Source organism: Salminus brasiliensis, chromosome 2 (genome assembly GCF_030463535.1).
Source record: "Salminus brasiliensis chromosome 2, fSalBra1.hap2, whole genome shotgun sequence".
Lineage (NCBI taxonomy): Eukaryota > Metazoa > Chordata > Actinopteri > Characiformes > Bryconidae > Salminus > Salminus brasiliensis.
In genome coordinates, this window is record NC_132879.1 from 16,210,526 (window position 1) to 16,235,858 (window position 25,333).

Consider the following 25,333-nt stretch of genomic DNA (forward strand, 5'->3'; position numbering starts at 1 on the left):
TTGACAATAATGACTCAGATCAAATAACTGCTGTTGGAAGAAAAAAAAAGCTGCATTTTTTTGTGGTGCCAATTTGCTAAGCTAACCTTTGCTTAACTAGTTCGGCTACAGATCCTCAGAATACCAAACATTAGAGGAAAGCTGCTATTCTGACTAATTGCTGCATTATGGACACGTAGGCAGCTAGTTAGGCTTATATAAATATGCTAGCAGGCCGAACACCACAGCAAAGAACATGTCCAGAGGGTAAAGTTTGAGAGCACAAAGTTGAGTTAATGAATGTTTGTTGGATTGGTTTCCATCTCTGGTAATGACCGTTTTTAGGCACGTTTAGCCTACTGGTTCATCCAGGTCTGCTTGCTTCCTTTGACAAGGGAAGTTTGTCGAGCTTTGCAGTTACTGTAGGTCTTTTGTTTTTCCATCTGTTTTCAGGACATGACTTCACCCATTGGTGACCTCCCACGGCACCTCCATCCTGCGGAGCACCTCCACTCTCCTAAATGCACATTGGGGAATAAGAATTTTGAAATACTGTCCTCATTTGGAGGAACTGTCTCTACTGTCCAGACAAGGCTTTCTACTAGAAAGGTTAATACCCCCCTATAGCCCATGCTTGGCATTAGACATGGTGGCAGTAGGTCCATGTCTATCTGCTCCAGAGAGTCCTATTGTATTGGCAATACTTCTATTAGGGGACATGCTGTGTGTGTGCATGTTTGGAAATCTGTGTCAGCAATGTATGCAGCTTAACATGGCTGAATGCATTCAGTAGAAGGGATGCCCACAAATATTTGGACATATAGTGTACTATCATCATTCTAAATACTGCAGAATATCTTATTAACTCATCAAGTGCTTTACACACACTCTCTTTCATATGAACACACAAGTCAATGAGATTCTACTGAAGACATTTTAATGGCAAGGGTTTAGGGATTAACAGAATTGGAATCATTCCTTTCTCTAAAGACAATTTAATATACACACATTATCAATTGCATTTCTTATTACAATACTCATACAATAAAACAATCAGCAATAAAAATTTGTATAGAAAACAAAATCCTTAAAAATAAAGAGAACAAAAAAAAAAGAAACAACAAAGAGCAAGCCATGGGCATTCTGTTCTCCAGTGATCTAATCTCCCCCAGCATGTACACCAGCCAATCATGCACTCACGGAAGTAACAACTTTGAAAAGGAATGTTCAGGTGTGCAGTGAAGGTCCGTAAGGCCTTCACGTATAAACTCCAGCAGAGATCAGCATTCTGAACTAGCCAAAACCTGGCCAGTCAAAATTTAAACATAGGCCTGTTACAAGACAGCCTGAATCTCACCAGCTAGAGCATCAAAGAAGACCTCATGGTATAATGAGCAATGGCCCAAGATCTTAACACTGTTGCTAATGCAAATTATTGGTAACTGCAAAAATGAAAGGCAAAAATAGGTTGTTCAGTTCAATTTATATAGAATGAGGAAAATCCAAATGGAAAGCTAGTGAGAGTCAGGATGAATCAAACAAGCCGAGAAACTTGCAGTTATAGGCTAAATGTTCCGCAGCATAATCGCAAAGTGCTCTCCATGCAAAAAAAAATGCTTGGGCAGTGTGTCTTACACAAGCACACACTCACATACATTACAGCTGCATTCATACAGTACTAACCAGTTTAAGGAAGCTTCCTTCTCAGGATTTTGATGACAATCTGATCAATGGTAAGCATCAATAGTAGTCCTCCTCTTCCTTCCAACACACCTAACTTTCACATCCAGTGTTTTTTGCCTTCCAGTGCTGTTAATATATGCTAACAAGTTAATTAGAAATTCAAAATTCCAAGTGTTGGTCCAACAACATCTCTAGGTCACAGAAAGCACCTTCAAAATCATGTTGGCTAAACTGTCTCTGCATATTTTGTCCCAACATGTTGTGCAGGACTGAGAGCTTACCCCTGATTTGGCCATTGACAGGGCAGAGAATGGAGATGCCAGCATCTGAAAGGCTCTCTGGATGCTGCAGTCATGTTAGCAGTTGGCAGTTGAGACAGGTGAGCTTGGGCACAGCTCTAGCTTTCCTGCATATCCTGCAAATCACTCTTGGACACGACAGACGAACCAACTGAAACTGCTGGGGGGGGGGGGGGGGGGGGGGGGGGAATATGTCTGTTGCAGCAGTTTGGAGGCAGTCATCAAGGGTGTATTAAACTCAGCTGTAAGGCTACAGTATACATACATGTCTCATACATACAAACACGAGAGGACGGAAATGCACACGCTCGCACACCCACACAGAAAACAGCTCTGTTTATGAGATGCAAAATTTATAACAGTAACAGACGGTACAGTAATTACAGAGGGCACACACACACACTCACACAGGCTCAATCACTGTGGTGACATAATGACAGACTAGTCTAAATTTAGTCATGAGATCTGCAACAAGAGCCTCTTTTGGACCAAAATAAAACAAGTCAGAAATAGCAGAACATAAAGGGGGGAAATGTTGTGATGAGGTACCAGACCTTCATTAACCCAGTAACACACACATACACACACACACCCAAGTGAAGGGGAACTGAACTAAACTTAAAGAATGCCTGTGATTGGTTAACCCTTCCACCTAAGGCACACTGCTATTGTGTTGATGCATTCAAGCACACATAATTGGCACTTCTTATTTTGCTTGTGCTAATATAAACCGTACATCCACCATAAAACACTTTGCATACAGTATCTTCTGCATAGTAAGTACAGTTGGTTCTAGAAAAAAACAAACAAACAAACAAAAAAAAAAACAATAATGACAGTAAAGGCAAAGCCCTTTGTGTAGACAAGAAGGACAGAACACAGCGACAGTAAGAATCTTAACTTCAAATGCAGGAATGTACTGGGAATGTAATAAGATCCATCCCTTGACAAATGATGAATGTTTTACAAAAGACCTAAAAAAAATCTTTGGGCTGTTTGTATTACCTTAGATAATGAACAAGAGTGAGATAGATGAAAATGACCATGGCATTAGGGCAGTGGATGAGTGCAGGGTGGTGGCAGCACTCTACAAGCTTCCAGTGAGGGGCAAAGCCTACAGAGCCCCTTTTCCACAGTGATATTGGCCATGAAGGCTTTACCTGAGGGTATGGTGCACATTTGGCCCCCAAGCACTATGTGTCCAAACCCCTAGCTCCTTTAGCAGGAAATAACAGGGACTAATAAGCTCTTAATTGGACCTTGATGGAATGTCTTCTAAGAGATCCTCCAGTGAACCTGTGTCTTCCACTGGCTCTGCCTTTCTGGTCTCACTCTCCAATCGTTTCTTTTTGGCCCCGGAACTAGAAGGGGTGTTTTCCTGCAGCAGCTCTTTGGCTAGAATGTTCGTCACTGCGTGGCCAGCTCCTCTTCGATTGGCTAAGAGTGAGAGTGCATGAGAAATAGAGTGAGGAGAAAAAAGATAATAGATTAATAAGTGTTCAGAGGGTCACATTATCTAAATTGTTGATAATGCCCAGTTAGCAGCAACACAACTGTAGATCATGCTGGTAAGGATGAAGGTCAAAAGCTTGGGCTTGACTAATGTGTTCAGTTCATGATATCCTCCACAAGCACTGATATTCAGTTATTTATTTTGTACACCTCTAAATAAAACCACATGCATCTCTAAGGAAAACCATTCAGTTCAGTCCACAGTGTCTGCTGAGCTAACAGTTATAACTTACAGTTAACACTTACAACACAGGCTAAGCTGGTAATCTGAACACAAAACAAGATCAAGGCTAGAATAACAAACACACTTACTTTTAGTATTAGCATGTGTTAAGATCTGAGAGTGTGTAAAGAATGGTTTAACTAAACGTTTTGAAGTCAGTCTGTTTATGTTTTGACCTTGTTAGATCAAGTCAATAATCTTCTGAAATCAAGGCCATTAATAGGGAGCCTGTCCCACTTCTACAGTTCTGCAGTAATAGCCTTCTGGAAAAGCAATACAGTAGACCAGTGGTCTACAGCCTTCCTCCTGGAGAGCTCCATTACTGCAGATTTCACCTCCAACCCAAATCTAACATACTCCATTCACCCGAAATAAGATACTAAATATGACCACTGCTGTAGAAACTGAAATACTGCTGTAAAGACTGAATTCGATCAGAAGAGCACTACTGAGGTCAGGTACGGATATTGGATGATTAGCACTGGACTACAAATGTCAAAAGGAATCCAGTGCTGCTCCAGAGTTGACTCAAGGTATCTACAGCTGATGCACACTCATGGTGTGGCTGCTCCAGAAAATCCTTTCTACTGTAAATGCTTTTCTTTTTAATAATGTTTTTTCCGTCAAATTTTTCCCTTTCCCCCAATTTGGTACTGCCAATTAACCCACCTATTCGGAAGGTCCCCCTAGCCACAGCATCTTTTTAAACATTGTCGGGCAGCTGACATGCTCAGAGGAAAGTGTTGGGTCCCCAGCTCCACGCACCAGCTAACAGACGCCAACATCTCTATGAGTGATGACGATAAGGTGCCATCTAACCCCCCAGAGAAAGCACAGCCAATTGTGCTCTCTCAGACTACGGCCGCTGATTGCAATGCGGCATTGCTCGGAATGTTTCCATGGAAAAATTCACATCACCTTTAGGCTTCCATTTTTCTAGACAAAAGCAAAGCCTCAGTCCTCAGCAGTGTCGGCAAAAAACTGTACTGCTCTGCACTGACCTATTCAGACAGGGCAGATTTATCAGCATATTTTCAGCAGTGGTCGTCACAAAGACTTAACTGCAGAACACAGTAGGTATGTAGAATGCCCCGTTAGTCTCAGTGAAGACAAATATGCCTTGATAGAGGACCAAGTGCTGCTTATAATAGTGAAAGAAACCTCTACAAATCATTTCTTACTGAACAACAAAACACAATGGAAATATGGCTGCAGTACAAGATGCACTCAAAAAAAAATCCCCCCCCCAAAAAAAAGAACACAGGAAAGTTCAACTCATAGATATGGAAAATCTAATGGTGATGCTGGCTGCAACAGGCTGGATGACTTGAATTTGACTCTTTCTCTAATACCAGCCCAGGAGATTTTTCTCTCACTAAGAACTGTTGAAATATAATAATGCAATGGAAACAGTTGAGGACCCGTTTTAGAAATCATGGATTCTGTCTGCTCTGAAGAACAGTTCCTGTATGTTCTTCTGTCAAGGTTTACCATCGTATTACATGACTTATTATTAGCCATCATACATGCAAAACCACACAAAAACTCATGCAAAAGTAAACCATGGATAAAACTCAATGGCCGGTTGGCTTAGACACAGGAACACACCCAAACTGCCATTGATGTTACAAAGCCTCATGGTTCACTAAACAAACATAGTCTGCAGCAAACACTGCAGGGTACAGTTGACTACAGCATGCACACACACACACAGTTACCAGGCTTGTGTCCAACATGAGCTGGGATAAGGACAGGACTGAGTCTGTTGGAGAAGTAAAAATCAGTTAGAGGATGTGTGTGAGCGTGAGAGCCTTACTATGGCTGGTGTAGTTTCACCTGAAGATAGAATGATGGTGGGATTTTAAACCAGTATGAATCTGAAATTTCTATTCTTATGGTCTGAAAGCAATGACCATGAAGATCTGTAATTGTCTGTAGAAATGTAGAATCTGTAGGTTGGGTGCTCACCTACCGTAGGGGGGTTCCCCCTTTAAACATACGACTAGACGAGTTAAATTATTTACAAATTAAACAAGAGAAACATTATTGTTACCACTATGATAGTTGTCACACTGGCACACGACAGCTTCTTTTGAGAGCCGCAAAAGGCACACTTAAACTCAGTTCAGTAAGCTTCAGTGATACCAATAACAAACCCTGCAGGTAGTGGTGGGTCAGCCCTTCAATGAGCTTCAATCTTCAGTTTTGAAAAAAGAACATTCCTTTACTCAGACTCTTCATTCCCTGGTTTAACTGGAATCATCTGAAACTGTGGATGGTGGAGACAACACCATATCTGACTGATTTTTGGTACTAAACTATGACTCTTCTACATCTCTTCAAAACTACATATATTTGTGTCATCCTGATATATCAGGATCTGGACACATACATGATTCAGCATTTTGACTATTACTACTACTAAGCAAATGAATGACATATCAGTATGCCAGTGCATAACAATGGGATCCCCACCTTGTGCGTCTTGGTTCCTCCCAAAATTTCTTCCTTAACATTGAGGGGTAATGTTTTATTTGTTTTTTTTTTGTCTTACAGATTTCTGTAAAGCACTTTGACATGATTTGGTAAATCTAAATACAATAAGTACAATTCTATACTAATATTATATTATTGACTATACAGTGTCATTTTTGAGATCTTCTCTTATTGTGTCTGACTGAACACCTGAATAAGACTGTGTGGTCATTTATATAAATGACTAGGAGATTCATTAAATGGTGTGGTTGGTGTTGTTCACCATGGCAAAGCTGAGTTAATGCTTCCCAACTCAGCATCTCACTGAGGTGTTCAGTAAGTAACACTACTACAGAGTTATTGACTGAAGCACATTCTCCACGGCCTGGTCAAAGTTCACTGTGCTCTACAGCTCTATTAAAGAAGCTTGTGACTCCCAAGTGTGACCTTCCTGAACTCTGGACTCTATTCAATTTCTCTGCTTTCCTCTATGGGACATAGTATATCCCAACATAGCCTCTCTCCATGGCAACAACTCACATCCACAGTAACCTCCTGTACCTGTGAAAATGGGAGATAAGACCAGCTGTGATTTTTAATTAGCCGTCTCATTTCCTTCCTCTCGTCTGACTCTTTCACGTCTTTATTTCTCTCCCCTGCCTGTGGGAAGGTGAAAAACAAGCACACGCTACCCTACTGACACAGTCTCAAATAATTACAACTTACATAAACGACCCACATAAGAGACAAATCTGAATCCTTCCCAAAACAAAACAAGAAACCTCTCTCTGCCAATCTCTTCTTCTTTTCCCTTCTAAAACTGTTCTGAGATCAAACATTAAGAGATTTTAATCTTAATCTTGACCTTAATCTTAATTTCACTGCCACCTTCACGATACATAAATAAATGAACAAACTTGCAGATTAACAGTGTTATGAAGCACATGCATGGGTTCAGATCTGAGGTAACCAGCACCCCCAAGAGGATGCAGAAGAGATGACAGTCCATTTCATTGCATGTGTTTAAGTGCGTAATGTCATTAGGCATGCATGATTATTGCGCCCTCAGCAGTAGATAAGAGGGTAGGTCTCCGGGCGGGTGCTCTCTGTCTCTGTCGTGCTGGGTAAAAGGTGTGTGGAGTTTTGGCTGCACTGCAGAAGCATGTGTCTCCGAGTGGCCAACTAGGCTGCAGCATTCACTCTTTTGTGAAGAAGGTTGGTGATGAGGTATCAATGTTGGCATATGAAAGCAGGGCTGAGTCAGACTCTTTTGTAATGCAGTGTGTGTGTTTGGTCACTGGTGGTAGGAGTGTGTCGAGGGGCTTTGTTTGGCAGGTCATGACCCAGCAGATGTGTGTATAAATTAAAGACAAGAATAAGTGCAGTCAAGCACACAAATGTGCATACCCGTACACCACATATATATCTCCACACCCACAAGCCAGGGAGACAGGCAGAAATGCAGCCTATCATTTTCTGCAACTATTTCTAACCATTCACCTTAATTTCCATGCATGGACATGTATGGACATTTGGGTGGATGTTTTAGCGCCTTCAACCATAGACGAAAATACTGCAGTAGCCTACTTCAGACTGCATTCAGTTTTAATACAATACAACCATAAACCATTTGATATGAAATGACCAGAAATTCTAACACAAAATCGGAAGAAACAAGCTTTTGAAAGTGGGCATGGTGAAGCAAGGTGAACAGAGTTCAGCTACTCTGAGTTGTTTTACAATACTGAAAAATCATCTACAGATCATATCAGAATTAAGCCGGTTAGAGTATTAATTAGCAGAATTCATTGCTACTTGCATGTTTGGATTTTGTTAACTAGCTTATATTGTTACAGAATTTGAATAAATACTTTCAGTTCCAAAGTAGCTGTTTGTTGAGATGCTTACTGCCCTCTTAATAGAACTGCATTTTATACTGTTTCTGCCTAGAAACCTCTAGAATGTCTCTAAAATAAGTCAAACAATATATGTTTGCTGACTAACGTACTGCTCCCGTCATGGCACAGCGCCTTTACTGTGCCTGGAGTAAAATGGGATTAAGGGCAATATCAGTCAGACTGGTCACAGATTTCCTGCCACTTCTTTGACTGGATTAGCCTCTCTGATGTGTCGGATCAACAGCACACAGTGTTCACTATAAAGTGAACTGAACCACACTACTAAATAGCAAACTATGTTCACTTATTATGTAATATGAAGTGAATCAGGAAGAGGATCACTGTGTAGACTGACTAGTCATAATAAGCAGTCAGATGAAGGTTAGTGGAATTGCTGGAGGAGGGGCTCAAGCCAACACTGCACTGATATACACACAAAGTGAGTAAGTGCTACTGAATGTGAGTGCGGAGTACTCTGGAGGTCCATTTAAGCATTGTGTGTGTGTGTGTTTCTGTCACTAACTCGGCAGCTGCGGGGGGATATGAGCCTCTCTTGTGACTGGCTGCGCTGCCATTACGCTCGGTCAGGGGTGAGAGGTGAAAGGCCATCTGCTGACTCCTGGCCACATGCCTGCAGTCTGCTTCTATTCATCTAACATCTATATAGCCAGCCACAAGTGTGTGTGCGTGCACATTTGTGAGAGTATGCACAAATGTGCCCCTGTGTAGGATAATCATGTGGCAAGTAGAGAATTTATCATCTTTATTGTGGGCGTGGCTGCCATTAAGAATATTCTTGTGCCTGTGTGAGAGTGTGTGTGAGACAGCAAAAAAAAATGTGGATATGGTGGTGTAGGGTGGGGTTCTGTTGGAATGTGCAGGATGTGTAACCTCTGAGAAAGCAGGGGTGCTTGTTTTGCTATATTTTAATAGGCTAGGTGGTCGAAGTTTGGGTCAGAGGAAGTATGAGAGCGTGTGTGTGTGTGTGTGTGTGTGTGTGTGTGCTCGTGCGTAACAGGGAGTAGTCTGCGGCATATGCTGGGATGAGTCAGAGGTGCTGTGTTATAGGGAATCAGGAGATGGCTGTCTCACCTCCTCAGCAAGGCTAAAAATATAAGACTAACCATGAGTCACTCCAGCAGCACACAAACAAGCCTCAGCGTCCGCTTCCTTTAAAACAACTGATGAAAATAGAAACAACAGGCAAGGAGCTATACATTACACACAATGTGTAATGCGACGGGGGTGGGGAGGTGAGGGGGTGATGTTGCCTGCTGGGTGAAACGCGTTGGTCCAGAGTGGTAAAATTAGACAGTATAAAAGTGAGCAAACTGTCTCTGCATATTTTGTTATTTGTAAGACGAAGGAATCTAGGATATTTGCAGTTGGTGTGGCTTCAAACTTTGCAAGCTTAATCATCAAAAAATACTAAGTAATCTGCATCATCACACTACACAGCTCTTGGTTAACTAGCAGCTCAGACTGACTGCTACAAAGTGCGCACCCTCTTCACCCCACCTGGCCAGCTATAGGTTGAATTATAGATAGATTTGGCATTTAGCAGAGCCAGGGTTCACATTTCCATTTCACATGTCCATTTTTAGCTGCTCCCATTATGCCTGAATGAAAGCATAAGAAGACCCTAGAAAACAGCTACACTGGAGAGAGAGAGGCACCAGAGACAGAAGGAATTCAACAAGGGGGGGAAAGCTGGAAACATGGAGCAGAGAGCAAAAGAAAGGGGAAAAAACATGAGGGAGAGAGGGAGGAGAGAAAGAAAATAAATTGGGGAGAGAGAGGGAGTAAACTGTAGAGGGAGTGCAAGAATAAGTAGGGGCGAAATAAGTGGGGGAGGGGAGAGAGAAAGAGAGAGAGAATAAGGGGTGAAGGAGAGAGAAAGAACAAAAAAGAGGGGGAAAAAAAAGAGCGAGAGAGCAAGAGAACTTCAACAAGTGCCACTCTTCCACATCTGGATTCATTCAGCCAGATATCCAGTTGCATGCACACAAATGCATGCATGCGTACGCACACAGACACACACACACTTAGTTATGTAGTTTGTAAATGAAGCACTTGGTCTAATTTATTATACAAAGTTAAAAATGTAAAATAGACAGTACCTGTAAATAATGTATGTTAAATGGATTTTAAAGAGTCACAGTTATGCTGTAAAACAAAGTGTATAGCTGACCACTCCTTTCCAAAAAGATCCATCTGTAGACTGATTGTGAAAACTGCCTTAGTAAACAGCTGCCCTGAGCAAAGTCAGAAAGCAGGCAAAACTCCAGTGACACTTTATTTGACGTGGTTCTTCTTAGAAGAAATAAACACTCAGTAATAAAACCACACACATGATGATTTAATGATGTGAATTCAGCTGTTTTTCCCTTTCTTTAGAGGGTCCAAGTTCAGATCTGTAGATGTTCACCTGATATCACTGATCATCTAACAAGTCTAATACAGACTATCTCAATATCCCCCGCAAACTCCTACAGACCTGCTGCTAACTCAGGTCTGGAACTGGAGCGTAGGCTGATGTTAGGCCAGGGTTAGGTTTTGGGTTGGGTTTTGCTTAACAGATGCATCATATCAACAGTAAATCTACTTAATGTCAGTAATGCATCAACAGATCATCTTCAAGATATTTTACTTTAATGTATTCAGATGCTTCACTGCTGCTGCTTCATTGATAAGTTGATATATTACTTATATTCTTAAGGAGTTAAAAGTTTATTAAACATTTACGATGGACCACTCAAAATAGTGTTACCAGAAGGTCCACAGCACCGAAGAATAAACTGCACTACAAGAGAACAGAGAGACTGAGAAAGTGAGGAGAGGATGAATAAGCCTCTCAGACCAATGTGCTAATCAGCTTTTAACCCCCCACCGCATTTCTCTACACTACCCACCTGCTTCCGTTGACCCCCAGCACTGGTGCAAATGAGTCTAACTCACCAAAATCCCGAGCACAGCACAGGTGGCAAAGACAGCAGGGGACATCAAATAATGTTTCAGATCTGTGTGCGTGAGTGTTTGTGTATACATACTGTATTTATACATACAGTATAAAGCCCTTAAATGAACAGATTAGTAATAAATCAAATGACAACCATGTTTGGTATCTGAAGTTTGCTTCTTAGGTTAAGAACAGGAGATGTTAGGCTAACACTGCTAACAAAGCACATATAAGCACATTTTTTTGCACATATAAATCACTGTGATTTAGATCACAGTATGATGTACTGTAGTCTATTAAGACAAAAAAACATCTGAACAGAGCTGAATGGGTAGGGCCATTAAGAGCAACACAGAACTTTTCCCTCACAGTAAAGCGTGTACAGTACGCAGTGCCGTCCAGTTTAGAAGCGGAATACTACATAGTATATAGTTTCCATTGTAGCTGAAACATTTCATCATCAACATGACTAGAGGAGAACACCAACTGACAGTTCTGCTACATTAGCTAACCAACACTTGCACTGACTGGCATCATGCTGAGTGGCAGAGTGAAAGGGAGGGCCATTTCACCTAAAGAGTGAGGCCATGACTCCTGGACATTGACAGGTGTGGGATCTCCTGATGATGGGATCAAAGCTCAGATGGCTGCGCCACTCAAGATTTGAGCAGGTATTTACCCAGATGACATTGGTGACAGCACAGTTGAATGTCTGTTAGTAATGTTACCCTAGCATCTTTAGTAGTACCCAAATCAAGCACATATTAAATGTCAAACATGTGACTAAATCTGGGGTCACTGATAAATCATGTTCTTTTTGTTTAAATAGTTAAACAGTCTTTAGAGCATTTCTAAATAAGCTTCTCTAAGAGTATCTGTAGATTGTATAGGTTTAAGACTAACACTAGATTACTTTTTTATATTTTTATATCATCAGTTTGGTTTCTATGTTTGATGGATGCTAAATGTTAATAAAACTACATGTCAAAATTTTGGTTGCTGGGCTTTGGGATGCTTACGGCCTAACTTTTAAAACAGGGCTGGGGACTTAGAACCAGAGTAGATCTTCAGATCATTCAGACCACTAATTCAAAGTATATGATGCACTACCTGCTTGCCGTGGTCCCCTCTTCCTCCTGAAAGCAGCTCCAGACTGTAGAGCCTCCAACAAGCCGTCCATGATACCGGTCTCATCGCCATCTATAAAGCACAAAGAACACAATGTATTCATACTGTCCTCGCATGGTCACCCAGAACAAAAAAGGCTATTACTTTACACACATGCATGCATACAGTCCTCCATTATTCATAAAGTATACTACACACACAAACAAAAATGTACACATATTAAGGTCTACACTCACACAAACTTTCAAATGCAGTCTACCCTTGCCCGTAAAAAGCTATGACACTAACCAATTACCAAAGCTAAGTCCCCAATTAGCTTTAGTCAAATTACACTGTGCTAATGAACAGCTACTAGCGTCCATTCAATGTTACTGGTGTTAAGTCAAGCTATTATTTTCAACAACTGGGCTGATCTTCACTTTACCATACAGAACCGTTCTATTCTGAGAGTGAATGAAAACTGGAACGACACTGCCCCCTACACCACACACACACATCTCTCCCACCGGATGTGATGACGCACACGAACAGAGGAAGTCACCAGTCTCACAGACAGAGTGATGTCACATTAACCTAAAAGGGCAGTGACCCACTTTTCAGTCAGGCAGGGTAAATCTGATTGACTATATAGTGTAGAAATACAGTACATATCATCACAGTCACACAAAAGCCCCGTCTCTCCATATTTTGAACTTATATATATATAAGCAAAGCACTATGGCCATTTTGATTCTTTGATCAGAAAGGGGTCAGAGGTCTCCCTCACACACCATCCCTTAACATCCACAACACACACACACACACACACACACACACTACAATCATAACAATAATAAAAAGGCTTGACCTGGCTCTTCCATACTTCACACACACAAAAATCACCACCCAAAAAACAGAATATACAGAAGACACTGGCTATAATCCCCTGTAAAGCTGGTGCCAGATGGCTTTGTGTCTGAGCTGTCACAGCACATAAAAAGAGAATCCATTCTCTTTCTCACACACACACACACACACACACACACACACACACACACACACACACACACACACACACACACCTGCAGTCCTTATACACCACTAAGAGAACTCTCATACAAACTACATGGGAACTAATTTAGGTCACCCTGATTTTATTTTGAACCTCAGACCTTCTGTTTTAATTTCATCTACAAAGTGTCACACACACAAATCTACATAACTATCTGAAGAACAAAGACATGACTGTTTACTCCAAATACAGGGTAAAGCAGAATTAGGCACACAGACCACACAGTTGTATGTGTTTGTTTGTTGGAAGGCTTATGCGACATACTGCTGCTCTAATGTCAATACATACAGAAAAGCCTACAGGCAAGACTGAAATTAGACTGAATTATGAACTGAATTCACAATTACTTTGTAATTTATGCTAATTAAATTTTACAATGGATAATGGAAACTTTAGAAACAATAGTGGGCAGCTGGACAAGCAGGGTATAATTATATAGGTTATATGAATAGAAGTAAAAATGTACTGTAGATGTGTAGTATATTGTTGCTGTCCACTGAAAAATATTTCTGGTAATCTGGTCTATTCATCCAGATTTATTTACACTCTGTACAGAGCAGCTACAAGGTTTAAATAATAGAGAAAACTAAAAACAGACAAAATGGAGAGATGTTTTTCATTGGACAGTGATATGTACTAATATACTGTAGATGTGCAGTATGTAAACTAATATACTCTACACATGCAGCATATGTAGGCTACTAATATACTGTAGACATGCAGTATAAATATTCATTCACTGTACATATGCAGTATGTAACAGACATGCAGTATACATACTAAATATTGTAGACATCTGGTGTATGTGATATATAATATACATATACCGTATATGTAGTTTACAGATGTGCATTATACGTAATATACTGTACAAATACAGTACATGTAATAGGCTATAGATATGCAGTATATGTAATAATATACTGTAGATATGCAATATATGCACAGAGTATATTGCACTACTTCACAGTAAGCAGAAATGACCTTGCTATTTGATATGCTTCTCAGCAGCAGAAAACGTCTTAATCACTCGGCATAGCATTCGTACAGACACAGCTTACTCCCAACACACGAGTTGCTAAGCTCTACTAAGCTGTATAATATAATTAGGGAATCTGCTCTTTGGGACGTCACTCAAACAGGTTTCTGTCCACATCTGTGAGCTTGTAGCACCCCTAATGGACATTTCAGCAAACACATCAAGCACATCTACACTGCCTTATCTGTGAGGCTCTAGCACCCCTCATGGTGACTCATCTATTCAAACACTCACAGGCAGTTCAGATACAGCATATATTGTGCATGCATATATTGTCATAACTGTACATAACAACATCCATAACACTGTCCCATCTGTACACACTGATCACACTGTATACTGCAAAGATTAGTCACTTTTCAGTTATTGCAAATCTGTAAAATGTACACTATATAAGTTTTTTTATGCTCTTTATGTCACCATTGCTCTCCGGTTAGGGCTTAGGGGCTTGGACCCAGATTTCTATTAAGCTGCATTCTGATTCTGAAGTCCATTGTATTTTTGTAAATGTATTCGTGTGAGAAATTTACAGCACATAAAACACATCATATTCAAGACACTAAGCACACTGTGTGTGTGTGTGTGTGTGTATGTGTGTGTGTGGTCATGCAAGGACAAAACAGCACAATCCCATTAGGACATCTGCCTTCTCTATGTGTGGGACGCTCCCACCCCACCCCCACTGACACACTTCCTGGTGTGAGCAGATGCAGCCAGTGCTCCTATTTTTCAAGCAATACTGACGCCCACCGGCCAGACTGTGAACTACCTGAGAATCTAATGCACAGAAGAGAAACACACATCTGACTCACTGGCGCTCCTAACCGTCTCACATCTATCTAAATGCCCACTTTATTGTGCTGGACCCGTATATACATATACATACGCGCACACACAAAATGTAAGGTTTTCATTAGTTGTCAGTTATAACCATCAAAATGAAAAGAAATAAACACTTGAAATATATCAGTCTGTGTGTAATAAATACATATAATATACAAGTTTCACTTTTTAAATGGAATTATTGAAATAAATCAACTTTTTCATGATATTCTAATTTTATGACCAGCACATGTATGTATGTATGTATACACACACACACACACACACACACGTATGTATATATATATATATATACACATACATACATACATACATAAATGAATGATTTAAATGAATGTCAGTAATTAGTTGGGATGATTGGGAGCATTTTGCAAGCAGTTTACTGGCTACAGTGGGGTAGTACAGAACAGCGAAGTGGGAACAGGACTCAAACACAGAGCACTGACTGTTGAAAAGTGCTAACGACTGATAAAATATTAAACACTGCGGTTCATTCTCAGGGTCAGAGTGCTAGACTGAGATTGTGTGTGTTTAAGAAGACAAGGCCGAGAATTCCAAACAGCCAATGACCCTCAGAGGGCACTGAACCTTGTGTGTGCGCATGTGTGAGAATGACGGTGTGTGAGAGTGAGCAGAGAAGTAGAAGAGAGCGCAGAGAGGAAAAAACTAAACTTTGTTCTGATGCTACTTCTCAAAAGAAAGAGAGGTGATCAGGGGAACACGCAACCCCTTCCTAATTATTACAGTATTATGTAATAATAATTAATTGCTTCATTTACAGTGGTGTATATATAGGCATTGGACATTGTTTATTAAAGACCAATCACAGAAGCTTTTCACAAGCAAGTTCTGGCTACCTGTAATGTCTATCCAGAGGAAGTTTCTTTTGCATGAGTAGAAAATTCAGTTTTAGGGATGCGCTGTATGTTGTGGAAAGACTAATCAGTGGACGGATTTGATGAATCAGTCGAATTAAAGCTGAACGTCTGGATACCATGCATCCAGGACTGTGCTTGCGAAAACAGCAAGTAAGAAGTCATGTATTTAATCCTTAATTATTTACATATTACATATATTCTGCATACCTGTACGCCTGCTTTGACCAAACCTATGTTAGTTTAGGGGAGGAAAAAAGCAGAGAAAAAAAGTGGAAAAAGCAGGGTTGGAGATAAGAGCAAACTTGAGTGTCCACTCTCATCTCCAACCCTGCTTTTTTCCCTAGTTTTTTTTCCTCACAGGTGTTAAAATCACTTGATTCCATTTTTAGCCATCATCATATTTATGTTCATACACTTCATTTTTATGTGTCTGTTACACCGAAACCATATAGTTTCCATATAGTTACAAAATCACATCCTAGTCTCGCTGTGGTAAATTACCCAACAGTGCATTAGTGTGCACCAGAACGTTCATACACACACTGCTGGACTGAGACAGGGGGTACATATACAAGGCAGGTTTGCATAGGGCGTATCCTAATACACTAAACGTCTCAAACAGTCCACCTGTATGCAAATCTAACTTCTCTCTAGACAGCAAAAGAGGCAACTGTAGAGAAACTGAAGCTTTTATAAAAAAACTATAAACATGGTAAACATGTATAGTTTAGTTGAATGTATATATTAATAAGGAAATCAAAGCACATAGCAAAGTCACATGCATCTCTTTTTCTCTCTCTCTCTCTTCCTCTCTCTTTCCGACACTGTTCGGCCCGAGTAGTGACACTGTGAGAAGTGTGGAATTTTAAAGTTCTTAAAAACATAAACAACAGCCAAAAGAGAGGAGGAAAGAAGTACAAACTATAAGTAGGTCAGAGAGAGTAAGAAAATGAGAGTGAGTGAGAGAGCGAGAACGAGCGAGAACGTTTGTACATATGTATGTACGTAAAGCATTTAGTGTTTGATTAGTAGTGCATAGTCCATTAAAGAGCTTTGTTAATGTAAGGGTATTTGAAGTTAATTGTGGCTGTTTTTTACTCTAGCAGTTCTTCCAATGTCTGCAAGAAGCAGATTCACATTCCAGGGCAGGAATGATTATACACACATTTCCCCTGTCCTTTCCCCTGACCCGTTTCTCTCTCTCACTGTTCCTGTTTTAAGGATGTTCAGCCACATATGGTCATGTGAAAAAGTTGGGACACCCCATTAAACCCTTTATCTTTTTCAATATATTTAAACATAGACATTTGACCTTCGCTTGAACAATATTGGGAGATGAAGGTAAAATAATTCTATAAGAAATACAAAAGAATAAAACTAAAAAACTAATTAAATCGTTTAAATGTAAAACCTTAAAACACCCCCACATTTATTACTTCAAATGTCTAATATTAGAATTATGAAGTCATTCTGATTCTATTCACACAGCATGTCTTCTGCAAAGTAATCTGAGTCCTCAGTGTACACACTCACACACTCAAATATTTCATGGGCTGTGACTGCCCTCAGTGGTTGTTTAACAGAGCTGCATCTTCTTGTTAAAACACACAAGGCCACAGCCACAAACATCTTTCACTATCTTTTTCTCACAGCAAAAAAACAAAAAACACACAACACAAAAAACATACCATCGTTGATGTCCAGTATCTGCCCGGAATTCATTTTCTTCTGTCTCTCCTCCTTCTCTTTCTCAGCTTTCTCTCGTGCCAGTTTGGCCTTGCGCATCTTTTCCTCTGACTCCTTACGTTTCTGATTCTCAATCACTGCTTGCTGCAACACACACAGACAGACACAATGTCTTTAATGTAACAGATAACAACAGACTTTGTGTTTACATTAGCTGGTCTTAAATGTATTACTACTATTATTTGTTTACATAATGGTGCAAATCTGATTTGCCAAAAGTAGGGAAGTTCATCTGTATATCCATCTGTGTTTGTGTTTTATAGTGTGTAGGCATGAGGAAGTCCTGAATAATGGGAAAACAGCCAGTGTCTGCCTAGATGTCTGTGTTTAATGCACTAAACAAACACCGGACAGACATAATGATCTAACCACCTGCTGTGCTCTCTCGCTCACTTTTTGTCACACTCACACACACACACACACACACACACACACACACACACACACACACACACACACACACACACACCCTGCAGCTGGAGGTCGACCTGTGTAGACAGGTGTAACAGTTTGTGTGTGTGTGTGTGTATTTATTTTGTTTGTTCTGTCTCCCTGACAGCATACAAAAGGATAACGGCAGCATTTACATCCTGTAACTAGATCCAATGTGTCAACATTGTGCTTTTTAATGCCCACTTCAACAAAAGAAACGGGGTGAAAATCAAACATGGACAAATGCTTTGAGATGCATATGACTTAAGGTTTTTCAGTTTTGACATCCTTAGACCTTCATTAGTGATCAACATCATCTGCGACCACAAGATTACTGTCGGCTGGATGTTTCTGGTTAGTGAACTACGCTGAAGGTCCCAGAGCCTGACGTCTGACTTTACCTGGAACATATTCCTGAAGTTGTTTAGGTCACCAAATAACTCTTCCGGGGATATCTTCTTAGAGTCAAATATGAAGTACTTCCCCAGGTTCTCATACTCCTTCTGCATGTTGCTGTGCATCATCTCCAGCTTCTCAAACTGCTCTCGTGCAGTTGCCACAAAACTGTGCTCTGGTCAGTTAAAGAACATCAAAACAGCAATGCAAAAGAAAGATTATGACTGTAGACAGACTGAAACGATGGTGGAATGCCTCATGTATTTCTTTAAAAGAGGTAAACAGTATACAGTGGTATGCAAACATTTGGGTACCCTTTGTCATAATATTTGCAAAAGTAGAAGATGTAAAACTACAGGACAAGAAGGATAAGAAGAAATCCTGCCCCTAATATTTGGGATTAAACATAGGACCTAGCCCATCCCATATTCCAATTCACCCACTACTTCATTAGCTCTTCACAAAGGTCATCAGACAGGCACCTCTGGAAGAATGAACAGTGAGGTCTAACGCCCCTGACACACTCTCCTCCAAGCTCAATTCACAAAACTATCACTAAACCAACTTCCCTCCCTGGTGACTCCCTAGTGAAGGCCATACCTAGTTCCCAGACCTCACACTGTTAATGCATGCTTGGTGCCACCAGATAAATGTGGACTCTATACGCACTACATAAACAACCGTACACATTACTACATCAATGTAAATCCACACTGGCCTCTCGAGACCCACTGGCACCTGCTAATGCATGCTCAGTGCCATCAGTTCCATGTGGATTTAACACACAACCTCAACATCACTACATTTTCCACCAAGCTACACTTTCACATTCAATCACACACTACTCTTTCCCAACCAACCTCAGCTCTTATACACAAACACTGACGAAATATTTTAGCTACTTCTGATATTACCTTCAAGGCCACTCTAAGCACACAGCCTCTGAATCCAAAGGCAATCTGAAAGAGTGACTGGTGTTGGGTGGGCTTTGTAGCAAAATTTGTCACTACTGGTATAATAAATACCTGCCGCCCAATCTCTCTTACTGTGCCCCCCCCCTTTTTTATTATATGGAATAAAACCGAATGTTAAGGTGGGAGAATAACAACAGTATCAAAAACTAACAAGTATGAGAAAGCAAATGTGTAAAAATATACTACAGAAGCTGGGCTTCCTGCTGTGTACAGAGCAACAGAGGTCTGTTGGTCTCCATGACCAAAACAGGATGCAGTGCGATAAAGAAGCATAAAGGACAATCTCACGGTATCACACTAATTCAATTTTCTGCAAGTAATAAACAGTCGGTTGTGAGGCACTACAAAGGCAAATAAAGCCTAAAGCATTTCCTGTGCAGTTAAGGATATGGTCATTTTCTCAACAAACTTGTCCTTCTCATTTTGAGGCGGAGGGAATGTCTCGATGTCCTTCTCTAGACTCTTTATCTGCTTCCCCATTTGATCCAGATTTTTCTGTAGCGTCTCAGCTGAGACTATGAGGGAGAGAAAGAGAGAAAGGAGGATTCATTTTTCCATCTCACATAGCAATCTATGCCACAAACTAACTTCTGTTTGAAAATGTCAGCTGCACTTTTTATTGTGTGCAGCATTACTCATTATTAAAAAGCATGGGGAAATAGCTTAGCTCAGGGTTCTTCACCTCTGCTACTGAAAAGCTGATGTCCAGCAAATTTGTTGATGGGGGTTGTAAAACCCTGGTTAAGCTAAATGCCACATAGGCTAGTACACACACACACACACACACACACACATACATATACACACATATACACACACATATATATATATATACACACACACACACACACACACACACACACACACACACACACACGAAAAAAGTTGAAAAAGTAAAAAAGTTAGGACTTTGACATTTAAATATGTACACTTGAGCTTGATTCTAACAATACAGAAAGTAGTAACTGTATAATGTACTTAATAAAAACACTTCTTGTGAGCATAAAGTTAGGACGCCACATTCTTCACATGAGTTGCTTCTTATAAGGCATTAGCTGCAGTGAATTAGAACATGGTTAAAGATGATTCTGGAGGAACCTGTCTTATTTAAATCTCAGTTTAATTTGCTTTTGATTGGCGAGTTATCACCATGGTAAGATCCAAAGGGCTTCCTTTGCCTTAAAGCCTTAGACTTTGAGATGCATATGGATCTGTGAAGAGTTTTCCAAAAATCTCAGACCTGTTAGAAATCAGTAATAATAATTTACAAGTGACATGGCCAGATCAGGTTGTCTCAGCAAGTCCAACAGCAGACCTTGGGATATGTAAAGGAGTCTCCAAGAATCCTAAAATGTCATCATGGGACCTACAGGTAGCTCTTACCACAATTGAAAAAGTACAGCATTAGAAAGAGACAACACACAATTAATTTTCACAAAAGCTGCTGCCAACAAAAAAAAGGTAGGTCTTTGTCTATGTCTTTGCCCAGGTGTTCCCTGGTAGACTTTAGTCTTGTCCCGAAAATCTTTCTGAAAAAGATCTTTTCAAACTCATGTACATCTACAACATTTTCTGAAGGCCTTAGCGAGGCTCTGGCCATGGTGATACCACTCACTTCAACAATCAAGAATAAACTAAACTAAACAAGACAGGCTTGTGCATATACAAAGCTTTCTGATGACAATAACAAGACAAATATTACTACATTAAAAAATAATCATGAGGCACCTCTGCTGGCTTTCTCCAGGTGGATGAGCTCATCAGGGAAGTGCATGACTTCGGCATAATTCTCCTGACATGTGTCTGCCAGGAAATGCAGTAGAGTCTGCTTCTGATCTGCCGACTTGGTGTCCCTGAGCTACAGACAGAGACAGACAGCAATATTAATAATGGCATTGAAACATGCCATATTGTGTAGAAGTGAACAATATGACAATATGTAATATACTGTAAGAATGTATTAATTTTGGTGACTGACAATGTGCCTTTCCTGAGAATATTGTGGATATCACCCACCAACTGCACTGTGCTTTACAAAGAGCAAAAGTAGTCTGGTTTAATATAAGAAAAATAGGAGAGTCTGGAGAGGGGTTTTTACATTTTGCCCATACTTGGTGTATCAATAAAACTGTCTTTGAAATTCATTACTGAATATTACCATATAACCCCCTAAGATTTTGTGCATGTTTTGACACATGCACACAAGGTCTGAGATACTGTGTGAAGCTTTCTGTTGTCTGCAGTGGTCATGTATGTGAGAATGAGAGAGACCTTGCATAAGTAACTGATGCTGAATCCAAAGGATTTGGCGTTGCGCGACCCAGCGTTCATGTAGTTGCCGACGAGCAGAATGATCTGCAGCAGCTTGGAGAAGTTCTCACTCTGGACCATCTCCTCACAGGCCGCAGTTACTGCAACAATGTCCGGCTTTATATTATTGACCTGCTCTTCAAATTGCAGCCGGAAAAGAATGGCACTCAGCCGCGGCTTCAGTTTCTTCACCGAACTGATCTAGAGAACATAGAGAGTGTGGAGAATGAGGGACACTGGAAAAATATCACTGTTACCATGTTGTTTTTAATATTTTTTTATCATTGTTATCATAACTTTGTAACACTGTTGTTACACTATACATCCAAATGTCTGTGGACATCCCTTCTAATGAATACATTTAGCTAGTTTAAAGTTGCACCCATTGCCGAAACAGATTAAGCAAATACAGACAGCGTGTCGAGTGTAGAGAAGCATTGCCAATAGAACAGGACTCTCTGCAGCAGACCAACATGAATCTACTGGCACCATGCCTAATGCTAGATATGGGCATGGGAGTATTCATTTGTGGAGCAGTGGAACTGTGTTCTCTGACATGATGGAGCTTTATCCAGTAATCATGGGATAAGAAAGCAGTAGAAAGCAGTAGTAAACTCACCGATTTGAGAAAAAAAGACAATCTAAGAGCAGGTGTCCCAATACTTATAGTACAGTACTCTTTATAGTATACATATAGAAGATTACAAATGTGGAAGTACATGAGTGTACACTAACTAGGTTATAGACCCATCACTTCAAACACATTCTATTATTATTATTATTATTTTTTATTCCTCTTAATTGCCTGTGCTATAAACTGTTTCATTAGTTTAGTGATGCTGAGTATGTTTGAAAACAAAGAGACTTCATATAATAGTAATGAATTACTGTTAGTGTGTCAAAGTGCTTTTATTGAATATGCTTTTGTACCAGAAGTGAGTAAGTGTCTCTTACCACTACTCCAAACTGTTCAGACTCTGCAAGGTCGTCATACTCATCCTTCATCTCCAATAACACGTTTAACTGCTCCTGCTCAGGCAACAACTTCAGCAAACTCTGAAACACACACACACACGCAAACAAATCAGATGCAAAGAAGATCATATGGTTTATGCAAGCTACAGGCAAAGTAGGAAGAACACACACATACCTGCACCATGTTTTCTGTGAGCACTTTCTCGTTAACCTCCAGAATGACATTTTTCATCTCCTCATAAGGCAGTCTGTTTGATCCCAGGAAGATAGCTGCAACGTATATGCAACAATATATGGAAAAGAACAGAAAACATTCTCTTAGCTGTCTTAAAGAATTCCCCAAAACATGAAGAAATGCCTGAAGGCTACATTGTTAATTTCACACTACACTCTCAAAAATCAAGCTGCGAAAATGGTTCTTTAACTGATGCCAGAGAAGAATTACTTTGGGTAGAGTATATATTGTTGATCTGTTGTTAGCTAACAAACATATACACGTCACATGATCAAGAATATATGCAAGTCCAATACTCACAGAGGTTCTGAGAGGACTTGGCATCAAGAACTTTCAACTCCTTGACTTTCTTCTTTTGAGCTGCCTTCTCTTCACCACCATCCTGCTCTTTCTTAACTAGAGAGAAAGAGAAAAAAAACAAACAAAAAAAAAAACATTAAATTAAAACATTAAACATTAAATACACACTTTATTAGGAACACCATCTGGAAGCAGACATGACCTTCCGTCTCAGGGTTTGTGTGTTGTACAGTGCTTATCTGAGTTACAGTAGCCCCCCCCCCCCAAACCAGTCTGGCCATTCTCTATTAACCCCCCCCTTCCCCCTTATCAACAAGGTGTTTCAGTTTGCAGATTTTCTGCTCACTGGATGCATTTACTTTACGTCACCATGTCTGAGTAAACTCTAGAGACTTTTGTATTGAAAATCCCAGATGATCAGCAGTTCTAAAAACACTCAAACCAACTGATACCAACAAAGCCCCCCCCACCCCCCATTCTGACAGCTATGAAAATTACAAGGAGCTGCTGGCCAGAATCTGATCTGCATGATTTTATGCACTGCAGTGCTGCCTCATGTCTGGCTGATTAGACAACTGCATGAATAAGTAGTAGTAATAAACTGCTCACAGAGCGTGTATCTATATGAGAATGGGAGGAGGGAGGGAAAGCCAGAGTAAGAGAGGGTCTGCTGCCTCCCTTTTTAGACATTTATGTGTTTTCTACTTCACTTTGCATCACTCTGCTGTTCAAAAGAGGAGCAAAGAAAGATGAACAGAGAAATGAGGAGAGACAGATAGCTAAGAGCAGAGGGATAGAGATGGGGAAAGAACAGAAGACAAAAGAAGAAAGATATGATAATGGACAGATGGACAGTGGCAAACAAAGAGATACGAATGGACAGAGACAGATGAGAAGGGGGGAAGAAAAAAAAAAAAAGAAAAAATATATATATATATCATTCCCAGCAGCAAAGTGTCCAAAAGGTGAGAGAGGCCATATATATGTGTGTGTGTGTGTGTGTGTGTGTGTGTGTGTGTGTGTGTGTGTGTGAGAGAGAGAGAGTGTGTGTAGCCAGGGGATAAGACGAGAGGAAAGAAAAAAGGGCAAATCAGAAAGGAAAGGTTATTCATGTCACACAAGGAATATGAGCAGCTGAAAAACTATCCTCACAGCAAGGTCAGTATACTGACCAAGGGGGTGGGGGGGGCGATGACACTGAGGAAACGGATACAAAACACTGTCATCAACTAGCCACCTAAACCATGTCTACACTTTACACACTCGGCCCACCAGCAGGACGCCACCGTAGGTGGTGTGTTTGTACAGTCACATTAGCTTCAGAGCTGTTGTAGCTGAAGGGAGGAGCAGCTCCCACTTTATTCCCTGACTGTTCCTTTAAAGCAAACACAAAACACACGCTCACATACTGATTATGCCCCTTGCTCTGACTTCCGCTGATTTAACCCCCTACCCCAGTAGCTGCAGTGCACATGGACTCTTACTGTCATACTCTCTACTGCCCCCTGCTCTGTTTTTCCAGTAGGCCCGCTGCTCCCCTTCCTTTGTCCCACTCTCTCACTCTTTTCCCTGTCCCTCCCATGTCTGCCTTGCTCTGCCATCTGCTCATCTTTATTCTCCTCCCCTCCACCTCTCTCCAAGTGGGGGAAAAGTTTGTTTTTTTATTTTAACTTCTTTAATGTCTCTCTCTCTTCTGTTTTTCTCTCCTCTCAATTCCCGCTCTCCTCCGCCCATTCCCGCTTTTCCTTTTCACTCTTTTCTCTGCCAGGCTGTGCTTTTCACTCGGCTGCAGTGTGTTATGCGAAAATATTGGATTACACGGCATATGGAAGCACTCAGAAAAAAGAGAGAGAGAGAAAGAGAGAGAGAGAGAGACTGGTTCTGCATCACACTACACTACACACACACATAGTCCATCTCTCTACCGACAGGCTGTTTTTCTATACTGAATATACTCATATTCCACACACACACACACACACACACACACACACACTC

The 25,333-nt window shown here is 40.6% G+C and overlaps 1 protein-coding gene across 1 annotated transcript in view; it reads right to left on the bottom strand.

Annotated features, from left to right (window-relative positions):
* Nucleotides 1–2,139: 2,139 nt before the first annotated feature.
* The window catches only part of LOC140549628 (protein diaphanous homolog 1), a 126,494-nt gene continuing 103,300 nt past the window's right edge, over nt 2,140–25,333 (bottom strand). The window contains exons 18-27 of the mRNA XM_072673377.1: nt 23,336–23,431; nt 22,976–23,070; nt 22,780–22,881; nt 21,787–22,026; nt 21,244–21,373; nt 19,905–20,030; nt 18,547–18,710; nt 17,656–17,797; nt 12,139–12,228; nt 2,140–3,398 (exon numbers count right to left, since the gene is read on the bottom strand). Coding sequence (XP_072529478.1) covers nt 3,211–3,398; nt 12,139–12,228; nt 17,656–17,797; nt 18,547–18,710; nt 19,905–20,030; nt 21,244–21,373; nt 21,787–22,026; nt 22,780–22,881; nt 22,976–23,070; nt 23,336–23,431 — 1,373 coding nt within the window. The 3' untranslated portion in view covers nt 2,140–3,210. The remainder of the gene's footprint in view (nt 3,399–12,138; nt 12,229–17,655; nt 17,798–18,546; nt 18,711–19,904; nt 20,031–21,243; nt 21,374–21,786; nt 22,027–22,779; nt 22,882–22,975; nt 23,071–23,335; nt 23,432–25,333) is intronic.